The sequence below is a fragment of the Coenobita brevimanus genome, chromosome 49, assembly GCF_032717465.1.
Source record: "Coenobita brevimanus isolate Jiangsu-jjx chromosome 49, ASM3271746v2, whole genome shotgun sequence".
In the NCBI taxonomy this organism is placed as follows: domain Eukaryota; kingdom Metazoa; phylum Arthropoda; class Malacostraca; order Decapoda; family Coenobitidae; genus Coenobita; species Coenobita brevimanus.
The window spans coordinates 4,533,560-4,554,367 of record NC_137002.1 but is presented as its reverse complement, the minus strand read 5'-3'; the positions used below and the strand labels follow the sequence as shown (position 1 = coordinate 4,554,367).

At 41.3% G+C, this 20,808-nt stretch overlaps 1 protein-coding gene across 1 annotated transcript; it reads right to left on the bottom strand.

Annotated features, from left to right (window-relative positions):
• Positions 1 to 7: 7 nt before the first annotated feature.
• On the bottom strand, positions 8 to 19,884 carry LOC145399405 (uncharacterized). Its single transcript, XM_080272024.1, has 6 exons — positions 19,840 to 19,884; positions 19,306 to 19,468; positions 7,420 to 7,515; positions 2,968 to 3,239; positions 750 to 827; positions 8 to 111 (listed from the first exon to the last, which is right to left on the bottom strand). The coding sequence occupies exons 2-4, from the start codon at positions 19,353 to 19,355 to the stop codon at positions 3,053 to 3,055; spliced, it is 333 nt and encodes a 110-aa protein (XP_080128150.1). The 5' UTR covers positions 19,356 to 19,468; positions 19,840 to 19,884; the 3' UTR covers positions 8 to 111; positions 750 to 827; positions 2,968 to 3,052.
• Between the last annotated feature and the right edge of the window lie 924 nt (positions 19,885 to 20,808).

Here is a 20,808-nt window from a genome sequence, read left to right as displayed (position 1 = left end):
TCATGAGACAAAAAAGACTTCCAGTGTCAACACTCTTGGGCTTGATTGCTTGTGTGATTGTTTTGTTTTGTTTGATTTCCGGGCGTACTGCAAACGTCTGGGACCCCTATGCTGTAAAAAAAAAAAAAAAAAAATTATTACAGTGAATCATCACTATCATCAAAATCACCATAACCATCACCACTACCATCATCACATCAGTGATCATTATGCATTTAACTGCCAGTCACTATCGTCATAGTAAATCACCACCACCACCACCCACATCGTCATCATTTTTGCCATTGTCAGTGATCTTTAGTCAATTACCATCATTAGTCATAACTGCTATCATTATCTAACAATGAGTATTTTTTTTTTTTTTTGGAGTTTAAACTTTACATATTTCAATAAGTTTCTTTACTTTGCCTCAACTACAAATGAGTGGATGATTAGATTTCTCTCTCAAAAAATGAAATTACATCAAATGAGTGGATAGTTACTTCCATGATTTTCCCTAAAAAAATATCCTACGAGTGGATGGTTACAAGTATAATTTCCCTCAAAAATTAGTGGATGGCTACAGATTGTCAAGATAATTTTCCCTCCAAAAACAATTGATATAACTACAAATGAGTGGATGATTACACTCACCCAGTCTTGACAATCTCCCTCCTCTACCCCTCTGCAGCTTAAATGAATAGATGCTATGTGTCAATTTTCCCTTAAAAAATATAAATAACAACAAGTGAGTGGAAGGTAACACTCACCCAGTCTCCACAATCCCACTGCTCTATCCCTCTCCAGCTTTGCACCCAGGCTTTGTCGCCGCCGCCGCCGTCCTCAACCTGCAAATACAAAAAATACAGCAAACCATCGAAAATACAGTTGTTCCACCATCACAAAAGCCTCCTTGTGATGGCATCCCAACTGTACCTCTGATAGTGCCTGTACCCTGACCATCTAGTAACCTCTTGACTCCTCTATCCTTTCAGTGCTGTGACACCACAACTATGTATGGTGCCTGTTGTGACTACTCCTGACTACCCTTCACTACTGCAACTATCTAACCTTTCTGTACTATTTTATGACACCACAACTATGTATGGTGCATATTGTGACTATCCTTCACTATTCTGACACCACAACTATGTAATGGTGCCTATCTTGACTACTGTGACTATTCTTGCCTATCCTTCACTATCTTCACACCACAACTATGTAATGGTGTCTATACTTACTATTCTTGCCTATCTTTCACTAAGGCACCACAACTATGTAATGGTGCCTATCTTTATCTTAACTATTAGTACTATTCTCTATATAATAATTCTTAAATCTATACAAATAATTATAAATCCAAATTATAGACATTTGAACTTAAAGTCAATTTTTCTATACATTTACTGTTAATTGCAAAAATATAATAATCTTAACATGCAAAAAAAAAAATTATTAAAAAGAACCTTACGTTTTGGATTTACTTTACTTTACGATAAGTTGGATTTACGTTACACTGACTTGGAAAATAATTTGAGTTGCTGATACCAGTACAATATTACAATACTCAATTTTGTACTTATGTGACAATAATATAGTACCTCAATATAGTATTTTTAAAAATTTAGTTTTTAACTGTACTCAAAAATGAAGTATAGTATTTTTTCACAGTACTCAAATATAATACTTAAAATAACCACTAAAAAATCTAATTAAAAATTACTGTACTCAGAAATTCTGTACTTAAAATTACTCAAAAATTTAGTACTTAAAATGACTACTCGAAAACTCAGTACTTAACATGACTGTACTCAAAAATTTAGTCCAGTAATTGACAAAATATACTTAAATTACAGTACTCAATACTTAGTACATGTCAAAAATGTCCTTAAAATGACAAATTTGGTACATGACTCAAATATAATTACAGTACTCAAAATACTAAATCACAGTACTGTATGCAGATTGTATACTACAAGAATCAATAAATCAATATACCTTTAGTACAAGTATGTCTGAAATTTACTGTAGTTAGCATACCACAGAAGTTGCGCAAGTTTACCATAGATGGATATACTGTACATAATTACTGTGCTGATGAATATTTGGGTATGCTGTAATGAAAATATAGGTACTTAAGTGAAAATATGAGTACTTAAGTGATATAAGTATCCTGTAGTAAAAAGAACAATGAAAATAGGTAAACAGTACATAAAAATACAACAATTGCACCAGTATACTTAGAAGAAAATATACTGTACTGGTAAAAGCATACTCACACCTTAATATACAGTATACAGATATACCATTTACCAACAGGGGTATACCAGTAGATGAAGCTGTAGATGTAGATGGCAGATCGATGGCTTGAGACCTGGGACCAAAGCGACCAAGACTGCAAACCCAGAACTGCAGCAGACCAGTTTATCTATCTATAATCTATATCTGAGCCAGTCCTATCCCATTTCCCCATAAGCTTCTAATAACTATACCCACACCCCCCTCCCCCCACCCAACCAGACTATCTAAAACCACCACAAGGAGAGAACGGGTTAATTCAGATAGATGTAGTAGGAAAAGCGATAGACAGACTGACAGAGCGACAGGGTGACATAGATGGAGGGAAAATTTGTATATAAAACAGACCACGAAAAGACTTAGGAAAATAAAAGGAAGGAGGTTGAAGAAAGAAACTAAACTCTCCGACCATAGAGCGTCGCGCCGCCCTATCTCCACATGCCCCTGTTGATTTTACTGCAATGATGTGTACACGTAACAGTGCACACATCCATGCAACGCGTACACATGCACCTACGCGTACATGTGCAGCTATGACGAACTCTTGGATTGAATGAGGTGGAGGTAGGCTCTCACACCTCGCTAATTCAAGCACTTCATAGCGTAAAATCAGACTGGGGGCACAGAGAAAGGGTGGGTTGACAGGCAGAGGAGGGCTTAGGGGGGGCGAGAGGGAACGAGTATACGTACCATGGGTCGAGTCGGACGTTGTGTGTCCTCGGGGCCTCTCTGCGGAAACCAGGGACCCCAACTACCGCGTCAACTACGCCCCGTACTAGCCGCCGCTGTCATTGGACTGACCCCTCCTTCTCCTCCTCAGGTCAAGTCCGACAGGTCCTACAGCTTTCGGGAAGCCAGTCGAGGTCAGCCTTGTCGGGGGGATGCCCAGCCCCGCCCCAAGGATAAACACAAGGGTGAGAGGCCCCGCACCCACACCCGCCTTTGTGTGCCCCGGGGCTACGCTGAAATGAGAAAAAAATATATAATCACACTACCACCAAAAAAAATCATCTCTAGTAAAGATTAAAAAAATAATAAAAAATTAAACATCACAAGAACCATCACCTCTGGTAATAATACATAGTCTATCCAACACCTAACTTCATGGGATGTGGTATTATAGTGTAATAGTCTCTCCCACACCCACATCCACCTTTTTAATACAGGTTTTAGTGGGCCTTTTTTTTTTTTTTTTTTTTTTAACAGGTATCCACGAAGAAGTAAGGCATTGCTCCTGGGTAGAAGATTTTTGGACTGGAGCATGTAGCATTTTATGACCAGATGCCCTTCCTGATGTCTACCAATGACCCTTGGGTGGATTCGATCCTCCGACCCTTCGGTCAGAGCGGAGCACTCTAACCCACCGAGCCAGGGCTGCTACTAGAGGGCCAATAAATGAGATGATTCTTGCATATAAAATGATACGATTATTGTAAATTATAAATACATACGATTATTGTAAGCTATAAAATGCGATATGATTATTGTAAGTTATAAAATGCGATACGATTATTGTAAGCTATAAAATGAGATACGATTAGCGCAAGCTATAAAATGAGATACGATTAGCGTAAGCTATATGATGCGATACGATTACTGTTAGCAATAAAATGCGATACGATTACTGTAAGCTATAAGATGCGATACGATTATTGTAAGCTATAAAATGCGCTACGATTATTGTAACTATAAAATGCCATACAATTATTGTAAGCTATAAGATACAATACGATTATTGTAACTATAAAATGTGATACTATTATTGTAACTATAAAATACGATTACAGTAACTATAAAATGCGATACAATTACAGTAACAAAATGTGATACGATTACATTAACAAAATGTGATACGATTACATTAACAAAATGTGATACGATTACATTAACAAAATGTGATACGATTACATTAACAAAATGTGATACGATTACAGTAACAAAATGTGATATGATTACAGGAACTATAAAATGTGATAATTATTTTAACTATAAAATGTGATACGATTACAGTAACTATAAAATAAGGTACAATTATTGTAACTGAAATGCAATACGATAACTATAAAATGCGATAACGATTACTGTAAGCTATAAAATGAGATACAATTAATGTAAGCTACAAAATAACACGATTACCAAGTTATAAAATAAAACACGATTACTGTAAGCTATAAAATAAGACTTACTGTAAGCTATGAGATACAATCACTAAGCTATAAAATGAGATACGATTACTGTAAGCTATAAAATGAGAATTACTGTAAGCTATAAAATAAGACACGATTACTGTAAGCTATAAAATGAGATACGATTACTGTAAGCTATAAAATGAGACGATTACTGTAAGCTATAAAATGAGACGATTACTGTAAGCTATAGAATGAGACGATTACTGTAAGCTATAGAATGAGACGATTGCTGTAAGCTATAGAATGAGACGATTACTGTAAGCTATAGAATGAGACGATTACTTTAAGCTATAAAATAAGACACTAAGCCATGAGATAAGATTATTGTAAACTATAAAATGAGATGATTACTGTAAGCTATGAGATAAGATTACTAAGATGTAAAGTGAGATACGATTACTGTAAACTATAAAATGATACGATTACTAAGTTATAAAATGAGATACGATTACTGTAAATCATAAAATGAGATACGGTTACTGTAAGCTATAAAATGAAATACGATTACTGTAAGCTATAAAATGACATGATTACTGTAAGCTATAAAATGAGATAATTACTGTAAGCTATAAAATGAGATACAATTGCTGTAAGCTTTGAGATACGATTACTATAAGCTTAAAATGCGATACAGTACAATTATTGTAAGTTATAAGATGCGATACGATTACTGTATGCTATAATATACGATTATTGTAACCTAGTATAAAATGCGATACGATTATTGTAAGCTACGAGATACTACTTTCCAAAGAACTTCGTGACTATCATTATAGTGTTAAACAATAGTTGCAACTACCTATCTCTATTCATCTATCTCTTGCCAGACGCCTAAATCTCCTAAGAGGTGGCCACAACCAACACTCCTCCATGTCACCCTATCCAACGCCATTTCACCAGCCTGCTCCCAGCTCACACCCCCCCCTCCTCATACCAGCACCTCCACTCCATCCCATCCTCAGTCTCCCACTCCCACATGTATAATTCCACTCTCTACCCATCAAACAATGGGTTATTATTGGAAGCAGAGTGTCTGACAAATTTAGACAAGTTATTTATTCTCATTCAATTGATTTTAGTGGAGTTTTGGGTTAGATTAAGAGCTCATATGAATCTAATTTGCTCCGTGAAGAAATAAGTCTTTCGTACAGCCGATTTTAAAAATATTTTGACCAACAAATATCAAGGTTTGTCATTTATTGCTCTCATACAACTGATTTCAGGGGAATTTTGGGTAAGAAGAGCTAATGTGAATCTAATTGGCCTAGGCTGTGAAGAATTAAATCTCATATAGCCCTTTTATAAACAATACAATTATTTTGACCAAAATTTTTAGGTTAGGTGATTTATTGCTCACAATTGTTTTTAGGGGAATTTTAGGTCTGAGCTGATAGATGAAAATTAGCTTGGGTTGTGAGAATGAATGTCTTCCATTGCTAAAAAAAAAAAAAAAAATCACTCATTTTACGACATTTCAATTCACGAGAGTTCTCTGGCACTTTCATCATAAATTATTCCTAAGTCAGAGGTTAGGTTAGGTCATTCTCAAGCAAAAAATATTTGAAGAATAAACCATTGTCTTTAAAAAATCAGATTCGTGCTCCAGTCACTTCCTTACAACTGTTCTATAGCACTTTGGTACAGTTATTTTTAAGTCAAAGGTTAGAGTAAAAATTTGAATATGCCATAGGCCTAGTCTAAAAAAAAATAATTTTGTGTTCCTAACCACTGTTCGGTACGACAATTTTCACACAACCACTGATTTTCTATAGTACTTTCGTCGCAAATTTTTAAGTCAAAAGTTAGGTTACGTTATCGATTAAAAAAAAAAAGTCTCAACCTTGTACATTTTTTGGCTGTCCATGTTAAATCAGAAAAAAACATATATTTCTGCTCTTAAACTGCATTTCCAGACAGGAAACTTGCAAATCTCAAAATAGTCATTAAAAAAAGACTAATAGGGCAGCTCAAAAAATCCATCAAAAAAATCATGAAGTGCAAATCTTGAAATATCCATAAATACATGAAAGTGCAAAAAATCGATCAGGAGAAAAAACATGAAAATAAAATCTAAAAAATATATTAAAAATACAAAAAGTGCAAATCTCAAAATATACACACAAAAACTGCAAAAAAAATAACACGAAAAGTGCAATTTCAAAACATGTCAAAACATCTCAATATTCATCCAAAAAAAATCCACACAAGAAAAAATGCAAATCAAATCCATCCTAAAAGGGCATCTCCACAAAAATGCAATCTCAAAAGTCCATTAAAAAAAATCTAACCATACCATAATCTATGAAAAAACCTGACTTCAAAAAAAGTCCGATGGCCAAGAAAAAAAATTAAAAACCAAAAATCAAAATGAAAAATTCAAAACATATACTGTACTATCTATGAAAAATCCTACAGTCAGGTGGCCAGAACAAGTCTTATGCCTTAGGGGTAAATGGTATCCTAACAATATAGACTTACTCTGCACTGCATATCCTCTTTGGGGCATAAGCTTTAAATTATGCAAAAGTCACAAAATTATACAAAATGGCACAAAATATAGGTAAATATATCGCTACCGACAAGGCGCTACGGACCCTAAGCAAGCAAACTTTCAAGATTATTATACGTCCTTTTTGATGCTTAGAAGTTATTTATTCATTCTAGAGGCGTCAAATATATCCTAAATTAATCTCTAGAATACCATGGTCCCCTTCAAATTTCAAAAATAACTGCCGGGGAAGAAACTGGAGGAAGATCGAAGTGAAAATTCAGAGGTATATATATATATATATACACCCATATTGGAAATCGAAGAGTTTAGCTACATAATTCGCAAAAAATACCTCAAAATAACCCACTTATTTAATTCTAACCAATATCGTTAAAATATTCTACATTAACATTTCTTCCATCAGAGTATATAATAAATCGAGGAAAACTTAGAAAAACTTACCTTGGAAAGCGAGTCACGACGCACCGTCCCCTCTCGCCTAGAGTAGAGAAGGGACTGAGGCGTCGGCAGCGTCTTACAGCCTCCGGCACCAACGATCTGCCAGACGTATGATTAAAATTTGGAAAAAACGCCATATTCTTCTTATATACCTTGTTTTTTTCTGCTTCAAAATTATCAGATAAATAATTATTTGTCATTTAATCCCACCAACATAACATATAGCTAACAATAACGATGATAACTGAGATTCAAACTGCCAGACGTACGATTCAAATTTGAAAAGATCAACGATATATTATTCTTTTATGCTACTTTTTCTGCTTTCTAATTAACAGTTAAAGAATCACCGGCCATTTAATCCAACCAACATGACATATAGCTAACAATAACGATAATAAATGAGATTATTTGCCAGACGTACGATCCAAATTTGAAATACCCTCCATATTTTTGATTTATGCTTTATCAGCTTCCTTTTCTGCTTTCTAATTATCAGTTAAATAATCACCAGTCATTTAATCCCACCAACATGACATAGCTAACAATAACGATAATAAATGAGATTCTATCTGCCAGACGTACGATCCAAATTTGGAATACCCTCCATATTTTTGCTTTATGCTTTATCAGCTTCCTTTTCTGCTTTCTAATTATCAGTTAAATAATTATTGGTCATTTAATAGCATCAAGATGACGTATAAATGTCAATAAACAACAAATTACAACAAATTCCGATGATAAACGAGCTCTTCTCACTCACCAACCACCCCATTTCACCATTATTTCCTAAAAACCCTTAATTTTTATTCCATGCAACTTTTTCTACCTTCTAGTTTTAGAATAAATCGCTATAAATCATTTAATAGCACCCCAGGACACCGTACCTAAGAAATAACGACGATAAATGACGATAGATGAATGTCTTCCCTACTTGATTCGCAATCGTAAAAAATATCAGTAACTGCTTGGAAACATATATTACGCTTATTCTACTCAATTTCTCCTGTCATTTATTTAAACGATAAATTATTTAGTGATTATTTATTAACACCAAGATGATATATAAATAATTTATAAAAATGAGGCTTCTATGTAGTATTACCAATGTTAATTTCTATCTACATTAACTGTATCGACCTATCTACCAATTAATCTACCTACCTCTATCTACCCTAATTAATCTACCTACCTACTATCAATCTACCTACCCATCAACCTACCTACCTACCGATCTATCTACCTACTACCAATCTACCTACCTCTATATCTACCTATACGGCAGTCTACTTACCTATCAACCTCTACCTACCTTAATCTACTTACCAAAATATCTGTCTAGCTAACTACTACCAACCTAAATATCAGCCTACCTACTTATCTACCAATCTACCTAAACCTACCTACCCTTATCAATTTATCTACCTACCTACTTACTAACCTATCAATCTACCTACCTACCAAAAAAATCCGTAACCATTTAAGCTAGACTGGAGGGTTAATTTGACTAGTAACCAAGGAGACTCGGCCAAACGATCAGATTGGAGGGCTGATTTGACTAGTAACCAAGGAGACACCTCATAACTATAAAATTTCTCCACAGCTCTTCCTCGTGACAAGGAAAGATGGCAAATTGAGGCTTCTTAACACCTCTTCTGTAGCGACTTACTCTGTATATAAGAGAAAGCGAAAATCTAACACAAACGGAGATTTATTTCCATCTCAAAATTGATGCTCCTAACTTGCATGAGGCTTCGTGACATCTGTTCTGTAACGACTTATTATGTATATTATAGAAACTAAGATTTATTAATCTCAAAACTGATGATGTTATATTAGGCGGTAGTATATGTTCTGTAGCGATTTATTCTGTAAACTATATTAAAGTGTAAATAGGCTAGAAACCAAAGAGACTCATTCCTAGCTCAAAACTAACGTTGGTATTTTTTTTTTTTTTAATAGGCGTGGTGTTTATATGAGGCTTCGCAGCATCTGTTCTGTAGCGATTTATTTTGTATGTTTTAGAAACCAGAGAGATTTATCCGTATCTCAAAATCGATGTTGGTATATTTTCTGGTGTATACATATATACTGTATATATATATATATATATATATATATATATATATATATATATATATATATATATATATATATATATATATATATATATATATTAGATAGATAGATAGATATATGCTTCGTAAAACAAGTTCAGTGGCGATTTATTCTGTATATTAAAGTGAAAATACAATAGAAACCAAGCAGATTTATTCCTATCACAAAACTGATGGTTTTAGGTGGTATGTGACGATTCGGAATTCGTTCTGTAGCTCAATAACTTGAAGAGGCTGACCACTTTGAATATTTAAACCTTAGGATTTCTTGATAGCATAGCGAGAGTCTTAGCACCCATTACTTAGCGATTTATTTTAACATTATATAAAAGGAAGTACTTACCTCTTAAACTAATGTCTTTTCCAGTCACTGGTGACGTAACACCCATGAAAATAGTTAAATTAACACCACTTGCTTCGAGAATTATTTTAACTTTAAGTACTAGTCCCTTTTAATTTTATATATATTTCCCGCCAAATATTTTTATTTTCCCGAGCCGACTCCATATGCTTCGAATTCTTCTGCCAAAATCCCTAACCATCAATTAAAACGACCCCCCAAAATATTCCACATTCCCCCAAACGACCTAACACGTTTCGAACTTTCCGACCAAAACCTGTGAACCAACGAAACAATCCAATACGAATCGAATTTTCCCGCCACCGAGGTAATGTCTGGAGGCAGGATGGGTGAGAGCTTCAATGAGAAACCAGCACCTCAGCTGAGAGGTTATGAGAAGGTAAGATTAAATGTTAACTTTATTTTCTGTAAGTTTGTCAATTTAGGTCTGATTACATAATTTGTAATTATTATTTTAGGTTTTGTATTTATCGTTAGTTTAAAATTAAGTTCGGTAAGTAATGTAACTTACAATAATATCTACGGAATTTTTGTTTCATCACTGATTTTCAGCCGTTACTAATGAAATTCTATTGTAACAAATGTTCAAAATTAATATTTGTGACTTGGCAGTTTTCTAAATAAAATGGTAAAATCTAACAGTTTTAGTGTAACACTTGCCCAGATCAAGTCATGACTTATTTCTCGTATAACTGTTCTGTTTTACAGACTTGACAAGCACACAAATCAAAGCAAGAACAGGGAACTGAAGTCTACATTTTGACTCTGGCAGCCAATAGGGAACGGAAATCTACACTTTGTCTACACTTTGACTCTGGCAGCCAATAGGGAACGGAAATCTACACTTTGACTCTGGCAGCCAATACGGAACGGAAATCTACACTTTGACTCTGGCAGCCAATACGGAACGGAAATCTACACTTTGACTCTGGCAGCCAATACGGAACGGAAATCTACACTTTGACTCTGGCAGCCAATAGGGAACGGAAATCTACACTTTGACTCTGGCAGCCAATAGGGAACGGAAATCTACACTTTGACTCTGGCAGCCAATAGGGAACGGAAATCTACACTTTGACTCTGGCAGCCAATAGGGAACGGAAATCTACACTTTGACTCTGGCAGCCAATAGGGAACGGAAATCTACACTTTGACTCTGGCAGCCAATAGGGAACGGAAATCTACACTTTGACTCTGGCAGCCAATAGGGAACGGAAATCTACACTTTGACTCTGGCAGCCAATAGGGAACGGAAATCTACACTTTGACTCTGGCAGCCAATAGGGAACGGAAATCTACACTTTGACTCTGGCAGCCAATAGGAACGGAAATCTACACTTTGACTCTGGCAGCCAATAGGGAACGGAAATCTACACTTTGACTCTGGCAGCCAATAGGGAACGGAAATCTACACTTTGACTCTGGCAGCCAATAGGGAACGGAAATCTACACTTTGACTCTGGCAGCCAATAGGGAACGGAAATCTACACTTTGACTCTGGCAGCCAATAGGGAACGGAAATCTACACTTTGACTCTGGCAGCCAATAGGGAACGGAAATCTACACTTTGACTCTGGCAGCCAATAGGGAACGGAAATCTACACTTTGACTCTGGCAGCCAATAGGGAACGGAAATCTACACTTTGACTCTGGCAGCCAATAGGGAACGGAAATCTACACTTTGACTCTGGCAGCCAATAGGGAACGGAAATCTACACTTTGACTCTGGCAGCCAATAGGGAACGGAAATCTACACTTTGACTCTGGCAGCCAATAGGGAACGGAAATCTACACTTTGACTCTGGCAGCCAATAGGGAACGGAAATCTACACTTTGACTCTGGCAGCCAATAGGGAACGGAAATCTACACTTTGACTCTGGCAGCCAATAGGGAACGGAAATCTACACTTTGACTCTGGCAGCCAATAGGGAACGGAAATCTACACTTTGACTCTGGCAGCCAATAGGGAACGGAAAGTCTACACTTTGACTCTGGCAGCCTACAGAACCGCAGGGAACGGAAAGCCTACACTTTGACTCTGGCAGCCTACAGAACCGCAGGGAACGGAAAGCCTACACTTTGACTCTGGCAGCCTACAGAACCGCAGGGAACGGAAAGCCTACACTTTGACTCTGGCAGCCTACAGAACCGCAGGGAATGGAAAGCCTACACTTTGACTCTGGCAGCCTACAGAACCGCAGGGAATGGAAAGCCTACACTTTGACTCTGGCAGCCTACAGAACCGCAGGGAATGGAAAGCCTACACTTTGACTCTGGCAGCCAACAGAACCGCAGGGAATGGAAAGTCTACACTTTGACTCTGGCAGTCTACAGAACCGCAGGGAATGGAAAGTCTACACTTTGACTCTGGCAGTCTACAGAACCGCAGGGAATGGAAAGTCTACACTTTGACTCTGGCAGCCTACAGAACCGCAGGGAATGGAAAGCCTACACTTTGACTCTGGCAGCCTACAGAACCGCAGGGAATGGAAAGCCTACACTTTGACTCTGGCAGCCTACAGAACCGCAGGGAATGGAAAGCCTACACTTTGACTCTGGCAGCCTACAGAACCGCAGGGAATGGAAAGCCTACACTTTGACTCTGGCAGCCTACAGAACCGCAGGGAATGGAAAGCCTACACTTTGACTCTGGCAGCCTACAGAACCGCAGGGAATGGAAAGCCTACACTTTGACTCTGGCAGCCTACAGAACCGCAGGGAATGGAAAGCCTACACTTTGACTCTGGCAGCCTACAGAACCGCAGGGAATGGAAAGCCTACACTTTGACTCTGGCAGCCTACAGAACCGCAGGGAATGGAAAGCCTACACTTTGACTCTGGCAGCCTACAGAACCGCAGGGAATGGAAAGTCTACACTTTGACTCTGGCAGCCTACAGAACCGCAGGGAATGGAAAGTCTACACTTTGACTCTGGCAGCCTACAGAACCGCAGGGAATGGAAAGCCTACACTTTGACTCTGGCAGCCTACAGAACCGCAGGGAATGGAAAGCCTACACTTTGACTCTGGCAGCCTACAGAACCGCAGGGAATGGAAAGCCTACACTTTGACTCTGGCAGCCTACAGAACCGCAGGGAATGGAAAGCCTACACTTTGACTCTGGCAGCCTACAGAACCGCAGGGAATGGAAAGCCTACACTTTGACTCTGGCAGCCTACAGAACCGCAGGGAATGGAAAGCCTACACTTTGACTCTGGCAGCCTACAGAACCGCAGGGAATGGAAAGCCTACACTTTGACTCTGGCAGCCTACAGAACCGCAGGGAATGGAAAGCCTACACTTTGACTCTGGCAGCCTACAGAACCGCAGGGAATGGAAAGCCTACACTTTGACTCTGGCAGCCTACAGAACCGCAGGGAATGGAAAGCCTACACTTTGACTCTGGCAGCCTACAGAACCGCAGGGAATGGAAAGCCTACACTTTGACTCTGGCAGCCTACAGAACCGCAGGGAATGGAAAGCCTACACTTTGACTCTGGCAGCCTACAGAACCGCAGGGAATGGAAAGCCTACACTTTGACTCTGGCAGCCTACAGAACCGCAGGGAATGGAAAGCCTACACTTTGACTCTGGCAGCCTACAGAACCGCAGGGAATGGAAAGCCTACACTTTGACTCTGGCAGCCTACAGAACCGCAGGGAATGGAAAGCCTACACTTTGACTCTGGCAGCCTACAGAACCGCAGGGAATGGAAAGCCTACACTTTGACTCTGGCAGCCTACAGAACCGCAGGGAATGGAAAGTCTACACTTTGACTCTGGCAGCCTACAGAACCGCAGGGAATGGAAAGCCTACACTTTGACTCTGGCAGCCTACAGAACCGCAGGGAATGGAAAGCCTACACTTTGACTCTGGCAGCCTACAGAACCGCAGGGAATGGAAAGTCTACACTTTGACTCTGGCAGCCTACAGAACCGCAGGGAATGGAAAGCCTACACTTTGACTCTGGCAGCCTACAGAACCGCAGGGAATGGAAAGCCTACACTTTGACTCTGGCAGCCTACAGAACCGCAGGGAATGGAAAGCCTACACTTTGACTCTGGCAGCCTACAGAACCGCAGGGAATGGAAAGCCTACACTTTGACTCTGGCAGCCTACAGAACCGCAGGGAATGGAAAGCCTACACTTTGACTCTGGCAGCCTACAGAACCGCAGGGAATGGAAAGCCTACACTTTGACTCTGGCAGCCTACAGAACCGCAGGGAATGGAAAGCCTACACTTTGACTCTGGCAGCCTACAGAACCGCAGGGAATGGAAAGTCTACACTTTGACTCTGGCAGCCTACAGAACCGCAGGGAATGGAAAGTCTACACTTTGACTCTGGCAGCCTACAGAACCGCAGGGAATGGAAAGTCTACACTTTGACTCTGGCAGCCTACAGAACCGCAGGGAATGGAAAGTCTACACTTTGACTCTGGCAGCCTACAGAACCGCAGGGAATGGAAAGTCTACACTTTGACTCTGGCAGCCTACAGAACCGCAGGGAATGGAAAGTCTACACTTTGACTCTGGCAGCCTACAGAACCGCAGGGAATGGAAAGTCTACACTTTGACTCTGGCAGCCTACAGAACCGCAGGGAATGGAAAGTCTACACTTTGACTCTGGCAGCCTACAGAACCGCAGGGAATGGAAAGTCTACACTTTGACTCTGGCAGCCTACAGAACCGCAGGGAATGGAAAGTCTACACTTTGACTCTGGCAGCCTACAGAACCGCAGGGAATGGAAAGTCTACACTTTGACTCTGGCAGCCTACAGAACCGCAGGGAATGGAAAGTCTACACTTTGACTCTGGCAGCCTACAGAACCGCAGGGAATGGAAAGTCTACACTTTGACTCTGGCAGCCTACAGAACCGCAGGGAATGGAAAGTCTACACTTTGACTCTGGCAGCCTACAGAACCGCAGGGAATGGAAAGTCTACACTTTGACTCTGGCAGCCTACAGAACCGCAGGGAATGGAAAGTCTACACTTTGACTCTGGCAGCCTACAGAACCGCAGGGAATGGAAAGTCTACACTTTGACTCTGGCAGCCTACAGAACCGCAGGGAATGGAAAGTCTACACTTTGACTCTGGCAGCCTACAGAACCGCAGGGAATGGAAAGTCTACACTTTGACTCTGGCAGCCTACAGAACCGCAGGGAATGGAAAGTCTACACTTTGACTCTGGCAGCCTACAGAACCGCAGGGAATGGAAAGTCTACACTTTGACTCTGGCAGCCTACAGAACCGCAGGGAATGGAAAGTCTACACTTTGACTCTGGCAGCCTACAGAACCGCAGGGAATGGAAAGTCTACACTTTGACTCTGGCAGCCTACAGAACCGCAGGGAATGGAAAGTCTACACTTTGACTCTGGCAGCCTACAGAACCGCAGGGAATGGAAAGTCTACACTTTGACTCTGGCAGCCTACAGAACCGCAGGGAATGGAAAGTCTACACTTTGACTCTGGCAGCCTACAGAACCGCAGGGAATGGAAAGTCTACACTTTGACTCTGGCAGCCTACAGAACCGCAGGGAATGGAAAGTCTACACTTTGACTCTGGCAGCCTACAGAACCGCAGGGAATGGAAAGTCTACACTTTGACTCTGGCAGCCTACAGAACCGCAGGGAATGGAAAGTCTACACTTTGACTCTGGCAGCCTACAGAACCGCAGGGAATGGAAAGTCTACACTTTGACTCTGGCAGCCTACAGAACCGCAGGGAATGGAAAGTCTACACTTTGACTCTGGCAGCCTACAGAACCGCAGGGAATGGAAAGTCTACACTTTGACTCTGGCAGCCTACAGAACCGCAGGGAATGGAAAGTCTACACTTTGACTCTGGCAGCCTACAGAACCGCAGGGAATGGAAAGTCTACACTTTGACTCTGGCAGCCTACAGAACCGCAGGGAATGGAAAGTCTACACTTTGACTCTGGCAGCCTACAGAACCGCAGGGAATGGAAAGTCTACACTTTGACTCTGGCAGCCTACAGAACCGCAGGGAATGGAAAGTCTACACTTTGACTCTGGCAGCCTACAGAACCGCAGGGAATGGAAAGTCTACACTTTGACTCTGGCAGCCTACAGAACCGCAGGGAATGGAAAGTCTACACTTTGACTCTGGCAGCCTACAGAACCGCAGGGAATGGAAAGTCTACACTTTGACTCTGGCAGCCTACAGAACCGCAGGGAATGGAAAGTCTACACTTTGACTCTGGCAGCCTACAGAACCGCAGGGAATGGAAAGTCTACACTTTGACTCTGGCAGCCTACAGAACCGCAGGGAATGGAAAGTCTACACTTTGACTCTGGCAGCCTACAGAACCGCAGGGAATGGAAAGTCTACACTTTGACTCTGGCAGCCTACAGAACCGCAGGGAATGGAAAGTCTACACTTTGACTCTGGCAGCCTACAGAACCGCAGGGAATGGAAAGTCTACACTTTGACTCTGGCAGCCTACAGAACCGCAGGGAATGGAAAGTCTACACTTTGACTCTGGCAGCCTACAGAACCGCAGGGAATGGAAAGTCTACACTTTGACTCTGGCAGCCTACAGAACCGCAGGGAATGGAAAGTCTACACTTTGACTCTGGCAGCCTACAGAACCGCAGGGAATGGAAAGTCTACACTTTGACTCTGGCAGCCTACAGAACCGCAGGGAATGGAAAGTCTACACTTTGACTCTGGCAGCCTACAGAACCGCAGGGAATGGAAAGTCTACACTTTGACTCTGGCAGCCTACAGAACCGCAGGGAATGGAAAGTCTACACTTTGACTCTGGCAGCCTACAGAACCGCAGGGAATGGAAAGTCTACACTTTGACTCTGGCAGCCTACAGAACCGCAGGGAATGGAAAGTCTACACTTTGACTCTGGCAGCCTACAGAACCGCAGGGAATGGAAAGTCTACACTTTGACTCTGGCAGCCTACAGAACCGCAGGGAATGGAAAGTCTACACTTTGACTCTGGCAGCCTACAGAACCGCAGGGAATGGAAAGTCTACACTTTGACTCTGGCAGCCTACAGAACCGCAGGGAATGGAAAGTCTACACTTTGACTCTGGCAGCCTACAGAACCGCAGGGAATGGAAAGTCTACACTTTGACTCTGGCAGCCTACAGAACCGCAGGGAATGGAAAGTCTACACTTTGACTCTGGCAGCCTACAGAACCGCAGGGAATGGAAAGTCTACACTTTGACTCTGGCAGCCTACAGAACCGCAGGGAATGGAAAGTCTACACTTTGACTCTGGCAGCCTACAGAACCGCAGGGAATGGAAAGTCTACACTTTGACTCTGGCAGCCTACAGAACCGCAGGGAATGGAAAGTCTACACTTTGACTCTGGCAGCCTACAGAACCGCAGGGAATGGAAAGTCTACACTTTGACTCTGGCAGCCTACAGAACCGCAGGGAATGGAAAGTCTACACTTTGACTCTGGCAGCCTACAGAACCGCAGGGAATGGAAAGTCTACACTTTGACTCTGGCAGCCTACAGAACCGCAGGGAATGGAAAGTCTACACTTTGACTCTGGCAGCCTACAGAACCGCAGGGAATGGAAAGTCTACACTTTGACTCTGGCAGCCTACAGAACCGCAGGGAATGGAAAGTCTACACTTTGACTCTGGCAGCCTACAGAACCGCAGGGAATGGAAAGTCTACACTTTGACTCTGGCAGCCTACAGAACCGCAGGGAATGGAAAGTCTACACTTTGACTCTGGCAGCCTACAGAACCGCAGGGAATGGAAAGTCTACACTTTGACTCTGGCAGCCTACAGAACCGCAGGGAATGGAAAGTCTACACTTTGACTCTGGCAGCCTACAGAACCGCAGGGAATGGAAAGTCTACACTTTGACTCTGGCAGCCTACAGAACCGCAGGGAATGGAAAGTCTACACTTTGACTCTGGCAGCCTACAGAACCGCAGGGAATGGAAAGTCTACACTTTGACTCTGGCAGCCTACAGAACCGCAGGGAATGGAAAGTCTACACTTTGACTCTGGCAGCCTACAGAACCGCAGGGAATGGAAAGTCTACACTTTGACTCTGGCAGCCTACAGAACCGCAGGGAATGGAAAGTCTACACTTTGACTCTGGCAGCCTACAGAACCGCAGGGAATGGAAAGTCTACACTTTGACTCTGGCAGCCTACAGAACCGCAGGGAATGGAAAGTCTACACTTTGACTCTGGCAGCCTACAGAACCGCAGGGAATGGAAAGTCTACACTTTGACTCTGGCAGCCTACAGAACCGCAGGGAATGGAAAGTCTACACTTTGACTCTGGCAGCCTACAGAACCGCAGGGAATGGAAAGTCTACACTTTGACTCTGGCAGCCTACAGAACCGCAGGGAATGGAAAGTCTACACTTTGACTCTGGCAGCCTACAGAACCGCAGGGAATGGAAAGTCTACACTTTGACTCTGGCAGCCTACAGAACCGCAGGGAATGGAAAGTCTACACTTTGACTCTGGCAGCCTACAGAACCGCAGGGAATGGAAAGTCTACACTTTGACTCTGGCAGCCTACAGAACCGCAGGGAATGGAAAGTCTACACTTTGACTCTGGCAGCCTACAGAACCGCAGGGAATGGAAAGTCTACACTTTGACTCTGGCAGCCTACAGAACCGCAGGGAATGGAAAGTCTACACTTTGACTCTGGCAGCCTACAGAACCGCAGGGAATGGAAAGTCTACACTTTGACTCTGGCAGCCTACAGAACCGCAGGGAATGGAAAGTCTACACTTTGACTCTGGCAGCCTACAGAACCGCAGGGAATGGAAAGTCTACACTTTGACTCTGGCAGCCTACAGAACCGCAGGGAATGGAAAGTCTACACTTTGACTCTGGCAGCCTACAGAACCGCAGGGAATGGAAAGTCTACACTTTGACTCTGGCAGCCTACAGAACCGCAGGGAATGGAAAGTCTACACTTTGACTCTGGCAGTCTACAGAACCGCAGGGAATGGGAAGTCTACACTTTGACTCTGGCAGTCTACAGAACCGCAGGGAATGGGAAGTCTACACTCTTCCAGACAACAGGGAATGGAAGTTTACACTCTTCCGACAACAGGGAACTGAAGTCTACACTTTGACTCTGGCTCTTTGCATCAAATAGTAAACCTGGTAAGACTGGCCTCAAAAACTAAATGAATTAATACTAAACTAAATGCATTGTATTACTGTACTTCATGAATAAAAGTGAACTACCTATAACTATTACTGAGCCTTGATTCTGGACCTTTAACTGGAGTTTTGAACTTAGCTTGAAATACAAATGAGTTTTATATTGAACAATAGCTCTTGTTAGTCAAAACTAAATGGTAACTAAAGCTGCAACTGAAAATTTACAAAAAGGTATGTATATTAATTATACAATGAATAAAAACAAATATCAAAATACCTTAACAGCTGTTGATATGGTACTGAAGCATCCATATCAAAGTGGAGCATTTGTTGCAAGATGGCAGTTGATGATGCATCCCTCCTTCTTCCTGGAATGAACAATTCTCCAAGCCCAACTCTTTCTTTCCTCAATTAACACACTGAGTTTGTCCATCGCACTGCTGTGATACAAAACCTCATATTATTCAGGCATCAGAGTTGTTTTGTGGCAGGATAGATTTAATAAGCATCTAACAAGAAATAAAACCATACACAATAAAGCAGCACAGACAGTTTTGCATTCACAAATTAAAAATGATAGTAAAATACTTAAGTTTACTGTTTAAAATGTGTTTTTGCCATGGCAAGTTTAATAAATTGGCACATTTACTAAACTGACACACTACAGAAGGTCAATACAGGACAACTCTCCCTCAATAGCAACACTAAACTCTCTGGACCACACACCAACAACAAAAGTTATTTTTCGGGTCGCTACGCTAAGACTACATCCCCCATGTACCTGTAAGTCTGAAACTCAAGAACTACTCACCTTTAAGACTGGCAATGAAGCCATAGACAAACGGGCAACTCCCTATCCTCTCCTGTAGGGAATATCGAGCAACACCATCTTAAAACCCCCTCCACACAACAGGGCAGGGACTGGCGTACACAATCCGCACCAGGCACAGTTCATCAGGCACGACTGATGTCCAACCGAGCCTGTGAGGAGTAGGTGGTCAGTGAGTAGGTAGTCGGCAGCACTTGAGTGCAGTATAACAAAGGCCAACAGTTCGTACGAGAACAGCAGCAATGTATTCCATAATAATTGCAGGACTAGTGGAAAAGAAACTAAATTGATAAAACTAGGCAGTGTCTGGTTATTTTCAACAATGGGCACGGACTGTCCGTGGGTTTGCCCGTCAAACTTGCCACAAGTTGTTCGATGTCGGACTTCTCGGTTCTCACTTGTGCCCACCAGTCCGCTAGTGTAAAAGGGTCTTGACTGTCTGCATCAAACACCTGTATTGAGTATGAGTGGTACACTTACATACAGCAATATCAACACAATTTTTAGTATCTGAACAACCATGAATCAATTACATAATGCAGGTACTCCGAGATGCTTGATGGGTTGCAAAAAAAACACAACACATTTTTTTCGTGTAGTGAGTACATATTTACTAAAATGTTATACCCATTCAACTCTACCTACACACTTTCAATGAATGTATCAATTTTCCTGCTCCACCACCATCACTCTAGCGTCTTTCCACCTGTTCACACATTCTCTACCTCCTGCTAACACAGCCTTCACAAAATCTTCCTAAAATCAACGCCATACATTAAATGTCTGTCTTTACATGGTGTACCAAGGTACATTTTTACATACACAGTACTGTTTCCTCTTATTTACAATTTTTCATTTCAAGCGTATCATTTTCTTAACAGATGCCAAGGTCATGTGTAATGTTACTGTGAATGAAAATATGGCACAACACTAAGACTGCTACACAAAGAA

Excerpts from the sequence above, each read along its gene's own strand:
- LOC145399405 (XM_080272024.1), bottom strand. The coding sequence starts at position 19,355 with ATGCTCCACTTTGATATGGATGCTTCAGTACCATATCAACAGCTGTTA. Across the intron at positions 7,516-19,305 it reads CCATATCAACAGCTGTTAAG|ATCGTTGGTGCCGGAGGCTG; the intron begins GTATTTTGATAT and ends TACGTCTGGCAG. Across the intron at positions 3,240-7,419 it reads GTCGTGACTCGCTTTCCAAG|CGTAGCCCCGGGGCACACAA; the intron begins GTAAGTTTTTCT and ends TTCTCATTTCAG.